Source organism: Alosa sapidissima, chromosome 16 (genome assembly GCF_018492685.1).
Source record: "Alosa sapidissima isolate fAloSap1 chromosome 16, fAloSap1.pri, whole genome shotgun sequence".
Classification (NCBI taxonomy): domain Eukaryota; kingdom Metazoa; phylum Chordata; class Actinopteri; order Clupeiformes; family Clupeidae; genus Alosa; species Alosa sapidissima.
In genome coordinates this window covers 31,245,744-31,265,762 of record NC_055972.1, presented here as the reverse complement: position 1 = coordinate 31,265,762, position 20,019 = coordinate 31,245,744, and the positions used below count along the sequence as shown (strand labels likewise).

General features: G+C 44.8%; 2 protein-coding genes across 3 annotated transcripts in view; one reads left to right on the top strand and one right to left on the bottom strand.

The window, feature by feature from the left end:
- ninl (ninein-like) overlaps positions 1-18,077 on the top strand; it is a 28,515-nt gene extending 10,438 nt beyond the window's left edge. Inside the window, exons 8-28 of the mRNA XM_042065272.1 lie at positions 463-630; positions 1,340-1,476; positions 1,943-2,083; positions 2,562-2,736; positions 3,622-3,732; positions 4,109-4,198; positions 4,977-5,124; positions 5,367-5,435; positions 5,556-5,677; positions 5,978-6,336; positions 6,928-8,532; positions 9,140-9,244; positions 9,346-9,415; positions 9,549-9,833; positions 10,143-10,235; positions 10,344-10,490; positions 10,799-10,948; positions 11,118-11,231; positions 11,645-11,854; positions 14,655-14,768; positions 16,884-18,077. Of these exons, the coding sequence (XP_041921206.1) occupies positions 463-630; positions 1,340-1,476; positions 1,943-2,083; positions 2,562-2,736; positions 3,622-3,732; positions 4,109-4,198; positions 4,977-5,124; positions 5,367-5,435; positions 5,556-5,677; positions 5,978-6,336; positions 6,928-8,532; positions 9,140-9,244; positions 9,346-9,415; positions 9,549-9,833; positions 10,143-10,235; positions 10,344-10,490; positions 10,799-10,948; positions 11,118-11,231; positions 11,645-11,854; positions 14,655-14,768; positions 16,884-17,075 (4,605 nt within the window). The 3' untranslated portion in view covers positions 17,076-18,077. The remainder of the gene's footprint in view (positions 1-462; positions 631-1,339; positions 1,477-1,942; positions 2,084-2,561; positions 2,737-3,621; positions 3,733-4,108; positions 4,199-4,976; positions 5,125-5,366; positions 5,436-5,555; positions 5,678-5,977; positions 6,337-6,927; positions 8,533-9,139; positions 9,245-9,345; positions 9,416-9,548; positions 9,834-10,142; positions 10,236-10,343; positions 10,491-10,798; positions 10,949-11,117; positions 11,232-11,644; positions 11,855-14,654; positions 14,769-16,883) is intronic.
- Positions 17,734-20,012, bottom strand: gins1 (GINS complex subunit 1 (Psf1 homolog)). Of its 2 annotated transcripts, XM_042065264.1 has the most exons (7): positions 19,778-20,007; positions 19,533-19,597; positions 19,347-19,445; positions 19,163-19,253; positions 18,888-19,004; positions 18,363-18,437; positions 17,734-18,228 (listed from the first exon to the last, which is right to left on the bottom strand). In XM_042065264.1, the coding sequence occupies exons 1-7, from the start codon at positions 19,850-19,852 to the stop codon at positions 18,160-18,162; spliced, it is 591 nt and encodes a 196-aa protein (XP_041921198.1). In that variant the 5' UTR covers positions 19,853-20,007; the 3' UTR covers positions 17,734-18,159. The 2 variants fall into 2 exon arrangements, with proteins under 2 accessions (XP_041921198.1, XP_041921199.1); XM_042065265.1 differs by lacking the exon at positions 19,533-19,597 and having other exon boundaries at positions 19,778-20,012.
- Positions 20,013-20,019: the final 7 nt, after the last annotated feature.

Genomic DNA, 20,019 nt, shown 5'->3' with positions numbered 1-20,019 from the left:
CTAATGTTTATCTACACTCAGCTTTATACTATTAAGTTCCTAATCTGTATATCGGGGTATTTAACTCATTGTGAAGTTCTGAAACAATAGCTTATGCTGTCTGGTGTAGACAAGCAGATGTTAAGAGTTTCGCCTCAACACACAATGCTGTCTCCAGAGTCTGTGTAGATGGTGAATATTGCACTGGCTCCATGACATAAGCGCCTGGGCAAGGAAAGTAGGCTAAGCCAGATTATGGGTTACACCAGCAAAAAAAAAGACACTTATTAGTCGTGCGTGAAATTTTATTTATGCTGGTCCCAATCTTTTGACCAATGAGGGCTTGTACGGCACAGCGTGAGGTGGAGGTCAGGGGAGAAAGGGGTCGAGTCCGCCTGCGACTGTGCACTTGGCAGATCGTGATCCTTCTCGGGGTGGCCTGCTACACATGCTCATGTCATGGCCCGCTCTGTGTTTCAGCAGGCGTTCGATGAGAGGGTGGCGCGGTCCACCTCCCCGTCTCTGCTCTCGGCCACCGTGGGCCAGAAGCTCCTGACCCGGCTGGACGATGGGAGCGGCTGCACCAGTCCAGAGCGGGTCATCGCCCTCTGGACCGAGGAGGGCATCCGCAACAGCAGGGACATCCTACAGGTCAGTCAGTCTCATGCCCTTACATGTCTGCCCTGATAGGCTGGTATATCTGTTAGGAATTTCAACACTCTGCTGTCAGCTATCACTGCGCAGGCTGATAGGAGATGTGAAGGTGACATTGTGTCTTTAGTTACAACAATGGATGTTATTCATTAGTGGCTATCTGGATTTCCTTTTGACAGGGATATGGAGGTCACCGTGAGTGATTTGAGTTATTTTCAGATGTGCCCTTGAAAAATGTAATTGCTCTCCCTGCACCACTTTTTTTGATGTGCTTAAACTCTCTGGGGTCCAATGCTTTTCTTCATAACTAATTAGCTGTTTGTGTACTCCATAACATACTTGTGCATGACTCCTCCTTGCCTTAATACTGTGTGCATTTTTAAATGTAATGGATGGAAGTAGAGTTTTTGTTTTACGGGTGGTTAATTAATGGACTAAATTAACCTCATATAATGAGTTTGTCCTTTCCAGAGTTCAAACCCTTATGCCTGATCATGTAACGACACATGGCGCTTGCATGCTTTATCTGCTAGTGTGTGCTAGTATGTCCAATGACCGGTGACTGCTTTAAAGCTTTTCATTTTGTCAAGTAACATTGTTGATCTTTACAATTGGTTAAAGATTTTTTTTTTACACTGGGATAAAGATATTTGTGGTTGACATTTGAGGTTGAAGGAAGGTTTTGAAATGTGTCATGGTCTTCCAGACTCTGGACTTCTCGCTGGACGAGCGGCTGAGCCTGGTCGAGCTCACCCTAGCGCTGGACAACGAGCTGCTGGTCAGCGGCAATGGCATCCACCAGGCTGCACTCATCTCCTACAAGAACGAGATCCACTTCCTACAGTGGGTGGCCTACATTGCATTCACTTTAATTTGCTTTGCTTGAACATGACATTCAACTGCAGTCAAAAAAAAAAAAGCTTGACCCATTTCTCCTCCATAATCCAAATCCAAACATCCCCAATGTATATCAAAAGAACATGTTTGTTCAATTTTGTCTCCATCTAGAGGTGGCACTAATTTTGTGATGCTGTCTGGTACATGCTGGACTGGTTTCATTGTGCAGTGATCTTAATTCCCAGTTTTGGAACAATTGCAATGTGTCGTAGCATGCCATTTTACTGCCTTTGTAGTAAATGCATGGCATTAATATGGTTGCACCATCCATGTTGGTCTGGGGTCATGCACTTTTCAAATCTTTAAATCTTGTGGATACAATGGTGCGCTTTTTGTGTAGTGGGTATGTACTCTGTATTAAGTGACACAGTGAGGTGGTCCATTGTTTGATGTTTTTTTTTTTTTTTTAAAGGACTCTGGCTGATCAGGCATGTCGAGAACGGGATAAAGCCAAGGCTGACCTGGAATGGGCTGACCGAAGGAACTTGCAGCTGGTCAGGGAGGTGGATGACCGTCACGCCACCATGGAGTCACTCAATGAAACAAAAATCAAGTGAGCGATTACACGCCCTCCCTCCAAAGACACATATACCGGTAGTCCATATGCGCAGTTATTCCTGTAAACCAGACAATCAGTGCAGCCTGCTTTACTGGTTAAAGAGTCTCAGGTTGCAAGAATGCCAAAGAGTCACACCCTTCATGTTGTCATTGTAATTAATGGTGAAGCACAATGACGTAGTAGGGTGACTGTACTTTTGAGAGAGATTATTTTGAAAAACAAACATTCTTTGGACTGATGCTGTAAGACTTCCTAAGCATTTGTATAGTAGGTGAACACAGAATTATATTAGGTTAATAATTATTTTATTTACCAAAGACCACAGCTTTCATTAATTTTGCACTGCTGCCCTCAGCTTGCATCGAGGTTTTTATATATATATAGTGACATTCTTTTCTAAAAATGCCTTTAAATTGAATCAGAACAACAAAAAAGGCTCTGGTTGTGACTGTCCTGCTCTCTGATTGGCCAGGGGTCTGGAGCAGGACTTCCGGGAGAAGCTGACGGCGTTGCGGAGCGAGACGGAGCAGGAGAGTGAGGTGCTGATGCAGCAGCTGGAATGGGAGCGCGTCAAACTCCGCGAGGAGGTGGAGGCCCTGCAGGCCAAAGACGTCAGCCTGCAGGAGGAGGTGTGCAACGTCACCCAGGTGAGGAGAGCCGTCATGGTCAACACTGTGAGCTGGGCGCCACCCACTGATGGTCACAGTTCAGATGTGCAGTTCATAGTCAGACATGCTTGGATGTGGTAGCTGTCATGCACTGTATTCTCAGTTAGTGACTACCATGTTGCTGCTGCTAGTTTGTGGTAACACAAATGCTTCTAGCTTGTGGCAATTCATTGTAGGCTTTACCTCCAAGCATCATTTAAAGCAGGGGTGTCAAACTCATATTAGGCAGTGGGCCAGATTTGTTGGAATGAGACCTCATGGGGGCCGTCATTGTCATGGTCATTTTCATTTCTCTGCATTGGTATCAGAGTGTTGTTACATTATGTACTCCTTTACTATACCCACTCATGAGCAAACAAGTACAAATCATTTACTCGTCATATCCTGCTCTTTCTCTCTTGAAACACCCTACTTCCATGTCAGTTTTTTGGCCTCTTCCTTCCTGAGGATGGTCTGTAGTGCTAGGTTTAATCAATTTATCACAGATATTGCTTATTACAAATTGTTGAAGATAGCTGGATGTGAATATCTTTTCTTTCTAATTTTTCCTTCCTACCCAAAACATCTTGGGGGGCCTGATCTGGCCCCGGGCCTTATGTTTGACACCCCTGATTTAAAGGGACAGAGACATGACTAGGCAGTCAAGCTGCCATCAAACCATCAACCATTTAGCAACCTCCTAGGTGTACATGCTGTGTACAGCTACCGTATCCATACTTCCTGATTGCCTGCATCACACACTCTGTGCCTCCAGATTAATAGCAGTTATTATGAGGCCTGTTGTTGCCTAGTAGTTGACCGGTGTGTGTTTCCCTGCCGCGTGTGTTTGCACGGTGTTAAATAACAGCTGCTTCGCTGTCACAGGAGAACGCTCGGCTGGAGGATGAGGCGAGCACGTTGAAGGGGAAGCTAGCCGAGACCGAGAGCACCGTGGCCAGGCTGCAGAAGGACCTGGAGCACCTGCTGCAGGACAAGGTGAGCGCTGGCTGGGGGAGGAGGCCTGTTACAGCGCGAGGTGAGAACTGGGTGGAGGGTGAGGTGGGCCTGCTGCAGCAGCTTCACCCAAATCCTGCTCATACTGCCTACAGACACAAACCAAAAGAAGTACTTCATAAAGACTATGAGATCTTTTGTAAGGAAACAAACGGAGGACTTTTCTATACACACACATGGAATCAATCATTTTTAATGTATGTTTTCCCCCAGATTGAATTCCATTATTACTCCCTCACTCTATTCCTATGGGAACATATTTGTGTGTTGGATTGAGAGACATATCGTGCCTCGTCAGAATCATAATTCCAACCATAATTCCATGAATTTCCTGTCTAAAATTATGGATTTTTGTCAGTTTGCCAGCCTGGATCAGAGCCCAGCTGTCCTGGAAAACCAGGAGGAGCGTTTCTCTGATATCATTAAGGAGTATGAAGTCCAGTGCAGGGTGAGTACGTCACACATGCGCATGTCAACTAAGACTTTCATATACAGCTGGGGACATAAGTCTATTTAGTCTGTCTTCCTGTATTCCCCAAACGGGACTGATGTATATCAGAGGAAGTGACCTTGGGTCACCTGTACCTGTTAGTTTATTTTGTTTGTTTGTGTGCCTGTTGTCAATGTGTAATTGAAGTGATGACTCAGGCAGATGCTCGCCCCCCTTGTACTTCCCCTTTGTCTTCATCATCTAGAGCAGAAGATTAAGTGTCCAGGCTGTCTGTGTGGGCCGGGCATGAAATTAGATCAGACTTTCTGCGGACTTGATGATCTCCGAAAGTGTTTCACGTGTGGTTATTTTAAAGGAATGTAATGGTCTGCTTGCTTTGGCTTGCGTTGAAACCTAGCGTCTGCCATTGTTTTGTGGGAGTTGACGTGTGGAAGTTGAAACTGACATAAAGTGCCTAAAGTTTCACCGCTAATTGAGTGATTTGTATTTAAATGCACTCTCTCTGTGGGGACTAAGAAAGTGAAGGTGAGCCTGTGTACAGGGCTTTGATTGCTTTCTGATAGCTGTGTGATGGTAGTGCTAAGAGGCTGGCATAGGAATGAAATTTGCCATTGAGTTGCATGCCAGCTTGTAAAAAGGCTGGATGTTCTCTCCTTTTGCTGACACCTATAGATGAAAGTTGCTAGAAGTGTGTGTCTGTGTGTTTGTTTTTTGCCGTGTGTTTTTGTCTATGAGACACCAGCACTGTTAACTGGTTGGAATGTATGCCATGCAGGAGTTGCGAGACAGGAACGACGAGTTGAGCTCGGAGCTGGAGATGCTGAAGAACCAGACCCTGACCAGGAAACCCAGACGCTCGAGGGAGAGCCTCTCCTCTCCCACCTGGTCTGGTCGCCGAGCGCTCGCCAACGAGTCTGATTCAGGTACACTCAGGGCGCATTAGGATTTTCACCTGCACTAATTGGGATCACAGAATGTGGGTTGTAGCGTAAACGTTTTGTGTGTACTACTACTAAAGCCCCACCCCCTCATTTCACAAGTCACTTGCGCAAAGCCACACCCCTCCACACAGAAGTAGGTTTGCTTTTTATTTGCTGCTGTATGAAGTAGCTGCATATGTCTCTCTGGTCAGCCTCTCTGTTCCCACTCTGATTTGCACTTCTAGATGACCCTGAGATGAAGAAAGGCAGTTCTCCTCAAGTCAAGAAAAAACTTGAAGTGGAAAATAAAAGTGGTAAGAAATAGCAACAGTGTAAAAACCCTCACCATAAACTTACCTTGAATTATATCAGAATGGGATTTAGTGTGTGTGTGTGTGTGTGTGTGTGTGTGTGTGTGTGTGTGTGTGTTTCAGCATTGGGCTCCTTGGAGAGTCTGTCTGCACCTGTCAGTATAGAGACTGAGCTGGCCATGGAGCAGCTGAAGGAGAAGTATGAACAGGAGGTGCAGGATCTCAAGATCCAGCTGGAGACAAAGGTATGGAGCAAACAGACACAGAGAACATAGTAGTGGAAATCTGGTCCGAGATCTGTAGAAATACTAGAAATATTACCATTGGGACAGATGTGCACACAGTGAGGCAGACATAGGAAAATGGATAAACAGGGTACACATTACACAGGTATCCATCATCAGCCTCCCTGGGAGAGACAAAAGGCAGATGATTTTGTGAGCGTCATATTAACCGTACTGAGATACTGACTTGTACTGAGAATGGCCACATTTACAGAGGCCTCAGACGTCATGTGAGCTTGTCTCCTCTCTACCTGCGCACAGGTGAACTTCTACGAGCGCAGCATGGAGCTGATGCGGCGCAACATGGAGGTGGAGCGCAAGGACATCTCGCAGAGCTTCAAGGTGGAGATCAGCGAGCTGGAGGAGCAGAAGGCCCAGGCCGAGGAGCGGGCGGAGAGGCTGAAGCAGAGCGCAGAGAAGCTGGAGGCCCAGCTGCAGGCCCGGGCCGAGGGGCTGGCCTGGGGCTCGGAGCTGGACCGCCGGCTCCAGCGGGAGCGGGCCGAGCTGGAGCAGAACTACGCCCGTGAGATGAGCAACATCGTGCAGCGGCTCACGTCCGAGAAGGACCAGCTGGAGGCCGAGCTGAAGCTGAAGATGGATCAGGAAGTGCTACTGGTCAGGTGGGTGGCCAGGCTTGTTTTTATTGATTTCAAGAGGACGGACTGTTGAGGACTATTGTGGGTTAGCAGGTCATTTGCACTAGAAGTCTCAGTTTTTGGAGTGGAATTCCCTAAATTCTTATAATTGTAGTGTTTTGACCAGGTTGCTGGTCTATTTCTCAGCTGACCACAGATAATATTGAATCCCAATCTTGCATCCCTAAAACAGCCATTGTTCATCAGTTAAAGCCATGCACGCGATGAAATTGGGTTTCTTGCCGGATGGCTAACACGCATCATCTTCCCCTTTTATACAGAAATGAGTCAACATTTAGGTGCCATTCTCAAATTATGCATGTCTTGCCACCTAAATGCCTTGACTCATTTGCATAACCAACCAATATACAGAATCTCCATTCAGCAGCACTGTTTCCTTCAATGTTTAAGTACTGTGTGAGTGTGTGAACTTGTAATGCTGTCATGTTGTGACCGTATGCATGTAGACTCTGTGTGTGTACACACACACATTCATACCATAGGTGGAAAAGAAATATGCCCTTGCACTGTAAATGTATATGCGTTTTTACAAGCTGTGACTGTGTGCTGAATCAGGGAGGAGATGGACAGGCAGCTCTGTCAGTGCAAGCAGCAGTACAGCGAGGCCCAGCGCAGCCTCCTGCACCAGCTGCACTGTGAGCGCCGCCGCCTGCACGAGCAGGGCGAGCAGCAGCGCCACCAGCAGGGCCGCTGGGAAGCGCGCCTCCACCAGCTGGAGCAGGAGGCGCGCAGGGAGCGCCTGCGCCACGAGGAGCGCACCGGCGAGGAGCAGGCCCAGATCTGCCACGGTGCGGCCCTGGAGAAGAGGCGCCTGGACCAATCGCACCAGGAGGAGGTGCAGCTCCTGCGGGAGGAGATCCATGGCCTCCGGACACGGGTGGAGCTGGAGGAGCGGGCTGAGGTGGAGGCGCAGGAGCTGCGGAAGCGCCTGGAGGCTAAGCTGGAGGAGATGTGCGAGCAGCTGGAAGAGAACACGGTCCACCTGAAGTCGCAGGACGCCGCCATCCAGCGCCTGACGTCCGACCTGCTCCGGAGGGAGAAGGAGCTGGAGGCAGAGAGGACCCGGGCGGAGGAGCTGCTCCGAAAGCTCTCCCACCTGACGCAGGAACTGGACAGCGCTCAGGCGGAGGCGGCCGCACTGCGCAGCGAAAAGGAACTGATCGAGGGGAACTGTAACCACCTGTCAAGTGCCTTTGCCCTGCAGCAAGCGCAGTTCAAGGAGACAGACGAGGAGATGAGCGCATTGAGGGCAAACATGGAGAAGTCCCAAGAAGTAGTAAGGCTCAAAGAGGCAGTACTCACGAGACAAGTCGCAGATCTGGAAGTTCTTCAAGCGGAGAGAACCAAGCTCGGCGAACAGCTGAGAAGGCAGACGACAGACATGGAGCATTTGCAGACACGTCTCCAAAGTCTGACGACAGACTTGGAGCAAATGAGGAAGAGCAAGCTGAGCTTGCAGGAGGCCTTTCGATCGGAGCAGAGCAAGGTGACCGACATCCGGTCAACACTGGAGCTGGATAAAGAAGAGAGGGATTGCCTCACTCAGGAAAACGCGGCCTACCGTGGGCTGACCAACCAGCTCTCCGCACAGATTGTGGAGATGGAGGCGGAGGCCGACGGGTTCCGGGAGGATGTCCAGCGTATGACCCGGGAGCTGGGCAGGAGAGACTGCCTGGTAGAGGAGCTTCGCGCCCAGCTGGACGCTCAGACGGCGGAGATGGAAAAGCTGTGGGCCGGAGTCCAAAGGAAGGTGCACTTGTTTGAGCAGGGCAAGAGCCTCTCCGGGGAGGTGGAGGAGCTGAGGGGTCAGCTGGTGGACAAAGAGAAAGAGCTCAGCGCTGTCAGACAGGAGGTGGACGGAGCTAACGCCCAGCTCCAGAAATCCCTGGAGGATCTGAGCCGGGCGGAGGAGGAGTTTGAGCGGGAGAAGACGAACATGAGGGAGCAGCTCCTGGAGATGGAGAACTTGGTCATGGCTCTGGAGGAGGCAGAAGGAGCGAACACACAGCTCCAGAAATCCCTGGAGAGATCCCAAGAGGAGCAGAGCCGGGTGGAGGAGGAGTTTGATGGGGAGAAGACAAGGATGAGGGAGCAGCTCTTGGAGATGGAGAAGCTGGTCATGGCTCTGGAGGAGGGCATGGACCCTGCCAGTCCACACAGGTTTGTCGCCGTGCGGACTGGTCAACCCAGGAAATGAGGCAATAAAAACAATGACTAACCCACACCCGCCATGATCTGAGACATTTATGCCTGCTGACTGTTGGATGCAATGAACTGAATAACTGTAGCTTCAAGTGTGTGTGTGTGTGTGTCTAACTTTTTTAATTATTATTTTTTTTCTCTCCGAATGTTTTGTATCTAATGGAATGATTATTAACTACAATCTCTTTCTCCTCGCATCTCTTGCACAGTTTCAACTCAGACTTTGTGGAATTCACAATTGTGCGAAACATTTTTCATCCACTAACTGAATGATTTCTTTTGATTGCATGGTAGTAGATGTTGCAAATAACACCAGCATCGCAGAAGGTCTTGGCTCTGTGTGCCGTGCGCCTGCAGTTTGTCACAACTAATCTAGATTGATTTGCTTTGAAAACGGAAAGCCATTTTTGTGCGTTTGGAAAAAATGCCTTTACCTTATGTTTCATTGTTCTAGTTCACTGACTGTGATTGTGTGAATCCATATTGTCCATCCATAAATTTGGCTTGGTGGTGTTGATGTCACATCATGGAGATGTTAACCATGTTTATGTGCTGTTTGCATCAGGGCTAAACTTGATGACGTAAATTCTGAGAATTGTGCCCTAAAAGACCGACTGACTATGCTACAACAAGATGTGAAATCGCTTGAAGAGGAGGTTGACAAAAAGAGGTGAGTTTAAACCTAGGAATGATCAAGGGGTAGTGTTACAGAGCTGTATAATATGAACGCTATGATATGAATATGTATTATTTACTTTTATGTGTGGCCAGGAGGAGACTGGATGAAATGGAGCGAGAACATGAGAAGGAAAGACAGGAGGAGGAAAAGCTGCACAAAGAGGTGAATGTGTTTTACCCTCCACAGACCTGTTTTCTCTCAAAAGACACTCACACATAACATGCATATTTAAAACTTGTCAAAGCTTTCGTTTTCTTCGCTTTGCTAAGACTTTCTTTATCTTCGCTTTGCTCAGAATGCAAAATACCGTGAGGAGGTTCTGGACCTCAGCTCGCGTAACCTCCAGCTTAGCACTGAGAATGCTGAGCTGAGCTCGCGTCTCCGTGCCGACCAGGGAGCCGTCCAGATGCTGACAGAACGTCTGGCCCAGGTGTGCCGAGAGCAGGAGGACGGGAAGACCACCATGCGGCAGCTGCAGGAGGTGTCCAGTCAGCAGGAGCGGGACGGAGCACAGCTCCAGGCCAGCTGGAAACTGGAGCGTGAGCGGCTGGAGAGAGAGCTGACCGCAGCTAAGGAGAAGGTATGCTCATGGAGGCCAAGTTCTGAGAGCTAATGCAAGCATCGGTCATCAGTAAAATTGATAGAACATTGGTTTTAAAACTCCTCTGGGAATAACCTTAAATTCTTTCATAGTAGCATAATAAGCTATGGAACTTACTGAGAATATGCACAAGGTGATGTTTTGATCTAAAGTGTCTATTACCATTGTCTTGCTGATATTTCATGTGTGGGATGTTAGAGAAACAGTCAGCTGGTCATAAATTACACTATGTCTATCCTATGTTGGTGACTCTGGTTGTGATATTTTACTTTTCTGTGTGGAATGCAGATTCAGCAGCTGTCTGAAGTTGAGTTAGAGCACCAGTGGCTTCAGCAAGACAATGAGCGGCTGCTTAAAGAGGCAGAGGAGAGAAAGCACAAGGTAGGGGGGAACAGTTCTCAGGTTGCCTTCCTAACGTGCTCTCTATTTGCTGAATCCATGCGCGTGGTTCTGTGTATTTAAAAATAACTTTGTTTAATGTCTTGACAGGTTGAGAAACTCCAGGAGTCACTCCATGCTGTTGACACTCAGACAGAGCAGCTGCGCTCCCAGCTCCAAGCGGCATCCCAGGAGAGTCATATGCACAACCAGGAAACTGCAGCACTGCAGAGAATGTTGCAAGACTCCCAGGACAAGGTAGCCCACAAATGCATACTTTCCTCGTGTCACATCACTCTCAGTAAAAAAAGTAGTGATTGCTGGAACAGGTTATTCATTCTGTCAAATACATACAGCATATGAAGCACTCAGGGCTTAAAGCAATGGAAATGGAAAGCCTTGTTCCATTATCAGAAGCCGCTAAACATAATTATCTATGCTTAAATCTTGAATGACCTAGCCTAAGAACTTTAAGCACTGTGTACTATAGACTAAACTCTGAATGTGTGTGTGTGTGTGTGTGTGTGTGTGTGTGTGTGTGTGTGTGTTCACTTGATGTCTCTCAGGTGAGGGAGCTGGAGATGAGTATGGGTCAGCTGTGCAGAGAGAAGGAAGAACTGCAGAGGGCCAGAAGGCAGCATGAGGATGAAGCCTCTCGCACTATGGAAGAAGAATGCCAAAGGCTTCATAAACAAAACCAGGACCTGCTTCAAAAGGTTAATATGACCCTGTTTTACATTCTCATGATGCACGATGGTAATGGAATTATTTTTTTTCTTTTTTTTAATGTCTCTAGTCCAGAAATACAGAGATACAGAGATTGATAATTAACCAGATCCATGTTGAAAATAATCAGAGTAAACACAATTTAATTTCCTGTGGCAGGTGGCACAGCTACAGGCTCACGAAAAGGAACTGCGGAAGCTGACTCAAGAGTGCCTGACTCTAAAACACAAACAGACACAGTTAGAGACAGCTACACAAGATGCCAAGAATCAAGTGAGCCTTTCTTCTCTCTAAATTAACATAGTCCAAAATACCCCTTGGTCATAGAATGCACAGAATGCCAGGCAATGATTAAACTCTGATTTGAAACAATAGCCAGCACTGATGGCATTGCATCCATGCAGATTCCAGTCAGTGCCATTAAGTCTTATTATAACTAAAGTAGGCATTTTTAAACTCCTCTACTACAAAATCAGTGAGATTAACCGTTGACCCATTCACGTTTATTGTATGCAGAGGTGCTTTGACCTCAGTGATTACATGTTATCCATGCTCATATGGCAGAATTGAAAACTCCAGACTTGAGTGTATGTTTGTGCCTGCATGTGTGTGTGTGTGTGTGTGCGTGCCTGAGTGTGTGTCTGGGCACTTGTGTCTGACCCCCCCGATGCTGCGTGTCCACTCAGGCGCTGCAGGCGGACACGGCCCTGTCCGTGGCACAGGCGCAGCATGTGCGGGCGCTGCAGGACATGCGGGAGCAGGTGGGTGCTGGCTCCAGGGAGCAGCTGGGTCCCCTCCAGGCTCAGCTGGCTGGGCACCAGCGCCGGGGCCAGCAGCTGGAGGAGATGCTCCGTTCGCAGGCGCAGAAGGCTAGCACACAACTGGCACTGCAGCAGGTAAGGGGCAGCCATCCAGCACTAAGGGCTACAGTATCGGTGAGAACACTTTTCCACTGCCAAGGACATGCACAGAGCACATGGGACACGGTGGTATTTTTTTTATTTAAAACTTCAGGCAATCAGCAACTGGCCGGGTACTCAGTTTTCCAATTTCAGCTAGTGTTTAGTTTCATTTATCTTCTGGTCTGCGCTGGCTGTGAGCCTCCCCAACCCCCATACCCTTAGGTATGAGCTACACCAGGCGCGTAACTGAAGCGTTCGGTTCGCAACGCGTAAAATCCATTTTAAAGACTGGTCTATTTTTTTTGAACGTACGCGCCGCTGTCACGTCTGGTGTAGCTACTTCCATTGATTATAGTGGAAGCTAATTGTTCCAGCAGACGCTACGCAAACGGAACAATTCAGTTACTCGCCTGGTGTAGCTCATACCTTAGTGCAGTGGTCCCCAAACTTTTTCTTCCGAGGGCCAGCTTGCTATGCCTGGCTCTAAGAGAGGGCCAGAGACTCGGAGTATATCAGTAACCATAAATAGCTTAGTGCTGTGAACAACAGCAGTCTACCTTAGTCGAATATTCCATTACATTTAATCTATAGGCTATTGCAATTTAATACCATTGTTAGCTGTGTTTATATTGCCATGCCATATTAGTGTGTAACTCAAATTAAATAATACTAATAAAAAGACTTTTGCATTCCCAAAAGCAGTGGTGGAGGAAGTACTGAACCTCAGTAGCCTACTTAAGTAAAAGTACAAATACACAGAGAAATATTTACTTTAGTAAAAGTAAAAGTACCACAATGACAACCCTACTTAAGTAAAAGTAAAAAGTACCTGCTTTTAAATGTACTTTAAGTATTAAAAGTAAAAGTATTTGCATAATGATTTATTCTCTTAATATCTATATTCTAAAAGGAAAAATCAGTATGGGCTGTGGCATTTTAATTAAGCTAGTTTTAGGTTATACTCGACTAGATAGTTTTAAGTTAATGCAATTGTGCTTACCATCTGTGGCCCAGTTTACATTCTGACCTACAATTCTAGAGACTGTAATTCTGGTTATCTACTAGGGTGATCTGCTGAGTAATATCATTCAGCAAAACACGAGAGCCTGAAGTTTAACGGGGTAGACAAGGGAAACGTCGGGTGGATCGTAATGCCAATTATGCTGATTGAACAGAAAAGTTGCTGAGAAAGGTGTCTTTATGATTAAGTTCAGTTTCACTTGCGCAGACGCATAGACATTGAATGAGCGCTCACGTTACTACCCCCCAATTGTAGGCTATGCATCTTTATTTAATCACACACAATTAAGGAATATTTCCTAATCTGGAAAATGTTACGTTTTTTCCGGCCACCGGTTCATTAATAGTCTACCATTCATTTGTGCCGCAAATGATCAGACGTGTGACAGAAGCATGGACATAGCCTGTAACTTCGCTGATCCGCGGATAGCAATCTCATCGGAGAGGAGGCCCTAACGCTGCAGATAACAGACAGAGAAAGGCACAGAACACAGTTGCATGTACAGTGTAGCCATGGGTCTGGTGAATATAGCCTACCGAATGCAGATGGCTACAAGCTCACGCTTTGCCTGGTCTAGACTAGAAGCTTATGTTTCTAAGAATGCACGTAGCGCTCCAGAATCTTTGGTAGCAACCCCCCGGTAAAACAAACGTGTTTGTCAGAGAGATAAAAAAAACTGATCATAAAATGTATCGTAAAAAGGAACGATGGTGTTGTAGAAATGTAGCGGAGTAAAAGTACAGATAATTGCTGTAAAATGTAACGAAGTAAAAGTCAAAAGTATGCACTATAAATGTTACTTAAGTAAAGTACAAATACGTGGAAAATTTACTTAAGTACAGTAACGAAGTATTTGTACTTCGTTACATTCCACCACTGCCCAAAAGTATATTTTATTAAAAATGGGTGAACTCTGAAAATGTAAAGTTCTCAAACTATGAGAATTTTATGAAGCGCTGAAGTGGTCTGAAATGACCACCATTCTAACTTTCACTCACCTGAACTTGTGACCTCTTTGTAGGCCTGAACATTTGAACGAGTGAATACAAAATAGAAATAATTATCCCAGAAAGTCCCAGAAATATGACTTGAATAGAAGTTAGTTAGTTATTAACAATTAATTGATAAACTTTTAGAATACTTTTGAGCACTAATGCAGTCAGCATAGGCCTCTTACATTGTTTGCAGGTAGGCCTACATTTCATTCCGTTTTTGATGGCAAACGCGAAACAGCGCCAAAATAACCACCAGTGGACAAAAAGAATATTACATGTGTACTGTTAAGACTCGCCATAGAGAATGAATGGGGGAAATTGCGGAGGTTATAGTTTGACGATGTCGTACATTACATTACATTACATTACATTTGGCTGACGCTTTTTAACCAAAGCGACTACTCCCGTGCGGGACGGTTGCTATATACCACGGACATGTTTTGGGGGGCCACCCAAAATGAGGTGGCGGGCCGTAGTTTGGGGACCACTGCCTTAGTGTCATTTGAACATTCAGCTCAGTTCTGAGACAGTCATGGCATTAAAGTTGGACTTAATCTTACATTGTTCACCTTAACATTTTAAAAGATACTCGTGGGCAGTACAGCGTGAAAGTGACCAAATTATGGCAAAATTATATTTAACTCTTGAAGTAAGTCACTAGACCTGTGCAGCATAAATGGCTGTATTGATCTGATACACAAAGGCTGCAGCACCCAGGATGCATTAACAGGTCCACATGTCCATAGTAACATCTTTTCCATCCTGTCCTTCCCTCCAGGAGCAATACGAGAAGGTAATGGGGCATATGCAGGAAAGGATGGAGGAGGTGGAGGCTAAACTGAAGAATGTTCGGATGATGTTACAAGAGAAGGTCAATCAGCTAAAAGAGCAGGTGGGTTCTTATCACTCAATCCTAGTGACCCTTAAACTTAAACTGTCAGGAAGCACCTGAGATCCACAATCCTTTTCCAAGGAAATGCACATTCATGATTTCTATCAGCCAAGCTAAACACTGCCCTCTTCAATTTAATCTGATCATTAAGCTACAGGGAGCTTGTCTAGCTCTGCCAAACTGCTTGTTGGCTGGAAATGCTCCATTGAATTGTAATTGGCCTGTAAGCATCAATCCATGTTCTACTGAATTAGGTAGGGGCTGATGCTGAGTAAATGATTACAAAAAGTTTGGCTAGTTAAGTCCATCCAGCTTACTGAGACATCATATTCTCCACCTCAACAAAGGCTGATGTCAGTTGATCCATTTGATGTACATGTTAAATTGAATCAAAATTAAGGGCTAGTCCACACATACGAAACCGATCTTTTTTTCCTCCGTCTTCCCTGAAACCGCATCAAGAATATTTGCGTCCAAACGGATCCATCTCAACACGACTCAACACATTACTTCATCCCCCAGGCCTATAGTTAGCACTGTTTCTTTACAGAAATTGACCAAAGTTTGTGCTTTACAAACAGACAGAATAGGCTATGTAATGGCTAGTGTAAGGAAACCAGAATTGTTTGTGTGGACTGATGGTGAACTGTCAACTGTAAAACTAATAAACTTTATTTTACGGTTTGTGAAGGGTGCAGTCCCGTCCTTTATTTGGCTAACGCAGGTAGGCCTACTAATCACCTTTACTTTCTTTGGTTGTAGGATAGTCCGTGATTCACATTAGTTTTGGCTATCAGCGCAATTAGGCTACTAAACGCAAGGCTTACCCAAGTTCTAGGCTACTCTGTCGCCACATTTATAATATTGCTATAAAACCTTCGTTAGTAACAGTCAATACGTTTGCCTGCATCAAATCGCGCATTTGCATTCAGTGTGCTACCATCGGCTTAACGTGAGTTCTAAGCGTCTTTGTATGCTTATATCTGATTTCACTCGACTGAATGCATGTATATATGTTGTAAGACATGTAAAATAAATGAATGACACTGGCACTACGCACAAATTAATGTAGCCTAAACTTACACCGCACTTTCCTAATAACTTAAGTTCTCTCGCGTCACTGACAGTAGCTAGAATGCATTAAAAAACACCGGGAAAACAGTGTTCAGTCCACCAAGTCATAAGCTATCGGCGCTGCGCAGCACCAGTTGTGATATTTATCTTACGGAGTGTAATCGTAGGTAATGTCATGTATGAAAACTAGTATTGTTAGGCAATACTATAAGTGCAAGTCCAGGGCAGCTGAGGTGTGGCGATGACATCATCGATACGCAAGCAGGATGTGCGGTTTCGCTGTCTAAACGAATTCAAATGGGCTACAGTTTCAGATTTCTCCACTCTGGGACCAGGTTTCAGAAAAGTGCGGTTTCGGGCAGTGCGTTTACAGGATTCGTTTGGACGCTCGGCCAAGACGAAGCAAAACCTCTGCGTTTAACCTAAAAAGCGTCTCCGTGTGGACGGGCCCTAAATAGGCTACATGTATGACAGGCTTGTCAGGTAGCTTGTTTGTTTCCGGTGGAGCTGTGTTGTAATGGCATCTTCTGTGGTATTCTGCTCCTTACATCTTCACTCTGATACTGAATATCTTGTTTTGCCCAATAATAATTTTAACACACGCATAAATCCTTCTTTATCGTAACAGGCTGATTCACTAGGTGCAACACCCAACTGGGTCCGTGTTGACACTAACTAACACAGGCAGGTTCAAACACACCTGGCTCTGCCGGAAACAAATGAGTGCACCGAGAGCCTTTTGTGCATGTAGCCTATTGGTCACTTGCAGGTTTAGTAAATTAATGTAAAAGTTTTATTTGAAAACCAAGCTAAATCAGTGTAGGCATTGGTTGTACTTTCCAGACTTGAGGCTTCTGAATGATGTAAAAACTAAGCAGCTATCTGACTTATTTGTAATGTTTTTTTAACCATGTCTGCAGTGGCTTGTTTAGCAACTCTTATTGTGTTATAATAATTTCTAAACTCATAATTTGGGAGAGAAATTACACAAATAACTTGGCTTTTCAAGACACCATATTTGGATCAATCTTTGTTTTACAGTTGACCAAGAATGCCAAGTCCGATCTCCTGTTGAAGGACTTGTACGTGGAGAATTCCCAGCTCATGAAGGCACTGCAGATCACAGAACAACGTCAGAAGAGTGCTGAGAAGAAGAGCTTCTTACTCGAGGAGAAAGTGGCTGCTCTTAACAAACTCCTTCGTAAAATTGCTCCTGCATCCCTGTCTGCCTAGAGCACGTCTTTCCCTACAAGCTTACACAAGAGCCATATATACTATTGTGACATACCTCTATCCTCTATCACCACAACCAAGTAGGATGCAGTTACAGCTTAGTGGGGCAGGTGTTGCATTGTCCTTAGTCACCTCAAAGCAATAATTGATCCTCATGTATATTGTTCGAGCACAAACCAAGCAGGTAACTTGGTATTTTCATCTAGGGTACCGAGTACAATTTTTGCTCTCTATTTTTTTCACCTCTTGTGAGGTAAGACCAGTTGCAGGTTTTAAATCATAGGTTCAATTATTGTGCTTTTTATAGTGTCTGATGAAGTGGGTTGAGACAAATGACCGGTAGCGGACCATGCTACAATATTACTGCTTTCTTAAAACCCATAGTATAATCCTATGGCTAAGTTGTTGTAAAGACATGGATAAAGTGTAGTCCTGGACCACCTCTACAGTGACAACCTGTCCCCTGAAAGCCTCCAGTTTCACAGGTCAATCCCTGTCTTTGTATATGTTTGAGTGGATGTAGGAATGCTACATCCATGTGCTGCTTGGGTTTCGGTCCCAATCTTAACATCACAGGGAAATCAGGGTGCTTCTTTTTCTTCCCACTGGTTCTTCTGTTAACATGGATCCAAGTTTGGCACAATCATATGCCCGGTCATAACAATGAATGATATTTATGAAAGTGTTCTTAATAAACTTGTAATAGCAACCAAAAGTACAGTATTTCATAATGTATAGTTTTGATACACGGGTGCTACATTTTGACACTTGCACATTTTGAAATCTTTATGCACTACTGTACAATTCAAGCTTGTAGAATCACAAAAGATTGTGGAAAGAACATTTGAGATGGTGGTTAACATTATCCTATTTTTTCCCCAGACAGTGATATTATTCTATGAAGAGTAATTGTTATTAAGTAGGATGTAAATGTATTATTGCCCTACATCACTGTATAAATTAATGTACAAATGTTTACCAAGTAAAACCTCTTCCCTTGAACACATGCTTTCAGAACCTTTTTCCCCACATTAACATATTTCCATGTAATTCTGTATATCTTATACACTCTTCTATTGTGACCTCAAGAGATGACATGCTCCAGGACACCTTGCCGAATCAGCTGCTCACATTTCCAACGTGGGAGAAAATGCTGTAAACAAGATTATGCATGAGCAAGTTAAAACTAGGTTATACACAATGGCACTTTCTTGAAACATTTACCTAAATATTAATCAATTCAATATTTGTAAACAAATTTGAATGGAAAGTGTTGCTGGAGCATACCTGGCTATTTTTCTTCAGCAGGATAACTGTGCCATCATCTATTTCAAACTCACCATGGTCTTTCAGACAGCGAACCTACACACAAACAAAAATATCTCAGGAAGTCTAATACGGTAACAAATTTCCTATTATTTATCATTAAGTCAGACAAGAGCAAGAGATTTGAATGAAGTAGGAAAGGCTGCAGTCTGCCGCTATGACTTTAGATCACTCGATCAATAAGAACAGTGGTAGCCTAATATCTAAAGAGCTGGGCTGGCATGCAGTAGTCCGAGAGGTGTAGGTTCAATTCCCAGCTGCCAATGTTGTGCCCTTCAACAAGGCACTTAACTTCTGGGGAGACCAGCCCTTGTAATAATTGACATATTAGTCAATTGCGTCAGCCGAGTGAATAAGTAAGTAAACTTGAGAAAAACAAGAACTGCAATATAGTAAGCAGGCATAACAGAACGTACACTTATTCTACACAACTTCATTCCTCACAATGCCACTGAGTGTTTACTATGCCCTTTGCATCTTTCTCACCTCTATATAAAGGCTCTTGGGAGGTTTCATGTCCTGTGTTATGTCCAGCCCACCTTCTCCACCAATTGATCTCATATAGGTGGCAAGGGACTTTTTGTACTGGTTGAACCATTCCAGCTGTTTAACATTTGAAGACAAACGCATAAACTTCAAAGAGAGCTTTATCTGGACAGAAAAATAATAATGATCCCCTAAAGCTCAAACATGCATGCGGATATCACTGGCAAGCTAATGTTATTAATGGCAGACAGATACCCAAAACAAAACGAATTTACCTCTTCTGCGCACATGTGAAAACGAATATTTGTAGGAAGGACACTTCCATATTCCCACCTAAGGGCTCGTATCCTAAGTAAGCGATCGTACCTGTAGAATAGAGATTTATTGGCACAAAGCCGATATAGAATAAACTAACATGTCAAAGGCAAGGGTCAACAAATTATTAAGCACAACGCTTACAGATATGCAGCGACACAGCGTTGATTCCTCAACAGGCAACAGTGACGGAATTTGATGGTAGGAATCAGTTCACTTTTGCCCTCAGCTTTCGCCTCATTTCTAAAATGACAGGGGAAAAAGTGAAATCTCATTTGCCAACACAGGTTGTTGTACTCGACTATTGTTAACATCATGTCAATCACTTACACATCACTTTGGTTTTGTTCATATAACGCCTTCATTTCTTCGAGGACCTGTCGGATGCCATCCTCCTATTGCAATTGACATTTTGATGTTGGCAAATGAACTTATTATTTGAACATTCCAAAGCATTCAGGGATTTTAATGTAAGTAACGTTAACTTAATGTTACAGAAATAACTATGATGCTTGATGCTAATAGTTAGCAGACCACTTTCATGAAAGGATAACAAACGTAGCACTCAGACTTACATTAAAAGCTGGTAATTGTCCATCACCCATCCGATGAAGTTCTCGAATAAGTTCAACTGCCTTTTCACAAAACATTTTACTAATGTAACAGTTAAATAAGCAATAACGATTGATCAATAGCCTTAGCAAGTGAACACGCAAACGAGTAATTTCGCGGCAATGAGGTTTGTGATGATCACGTGACCATGTCCAAACTAAGGGACACTGTAAGGGACATTCGTGAACTGGTATGGGGAGTCTTT

What these genes read in the sequence shown, in the direction of transcription:
- gins1 (XM_042065264.1), bottom strand. Translation starts at nt 19,852, where the DNA reads ATGTTTTGTGAAAAGGCAGTTGAACTTATTCGAGAACTTCATCGGATG. An exon ending in GAACAAAACCAAAGTGATGT is followed by an intron (nt 19,446 to 19,532) that starts GTAAGTGATTGA and finishes CTGTCATTTTAG; the next exon opens with AAATGAGGCGAAAGCTGAGG. An exon ending in CCAAGAGCCTTTATATAGAG is followed by an intron (nt 18,438 to 18,887) that starts GTGAGAAAGATG and finishes GTTTGTGTGTAG; the next exon opens with GTTCGCTGTCTGAAAGACCA.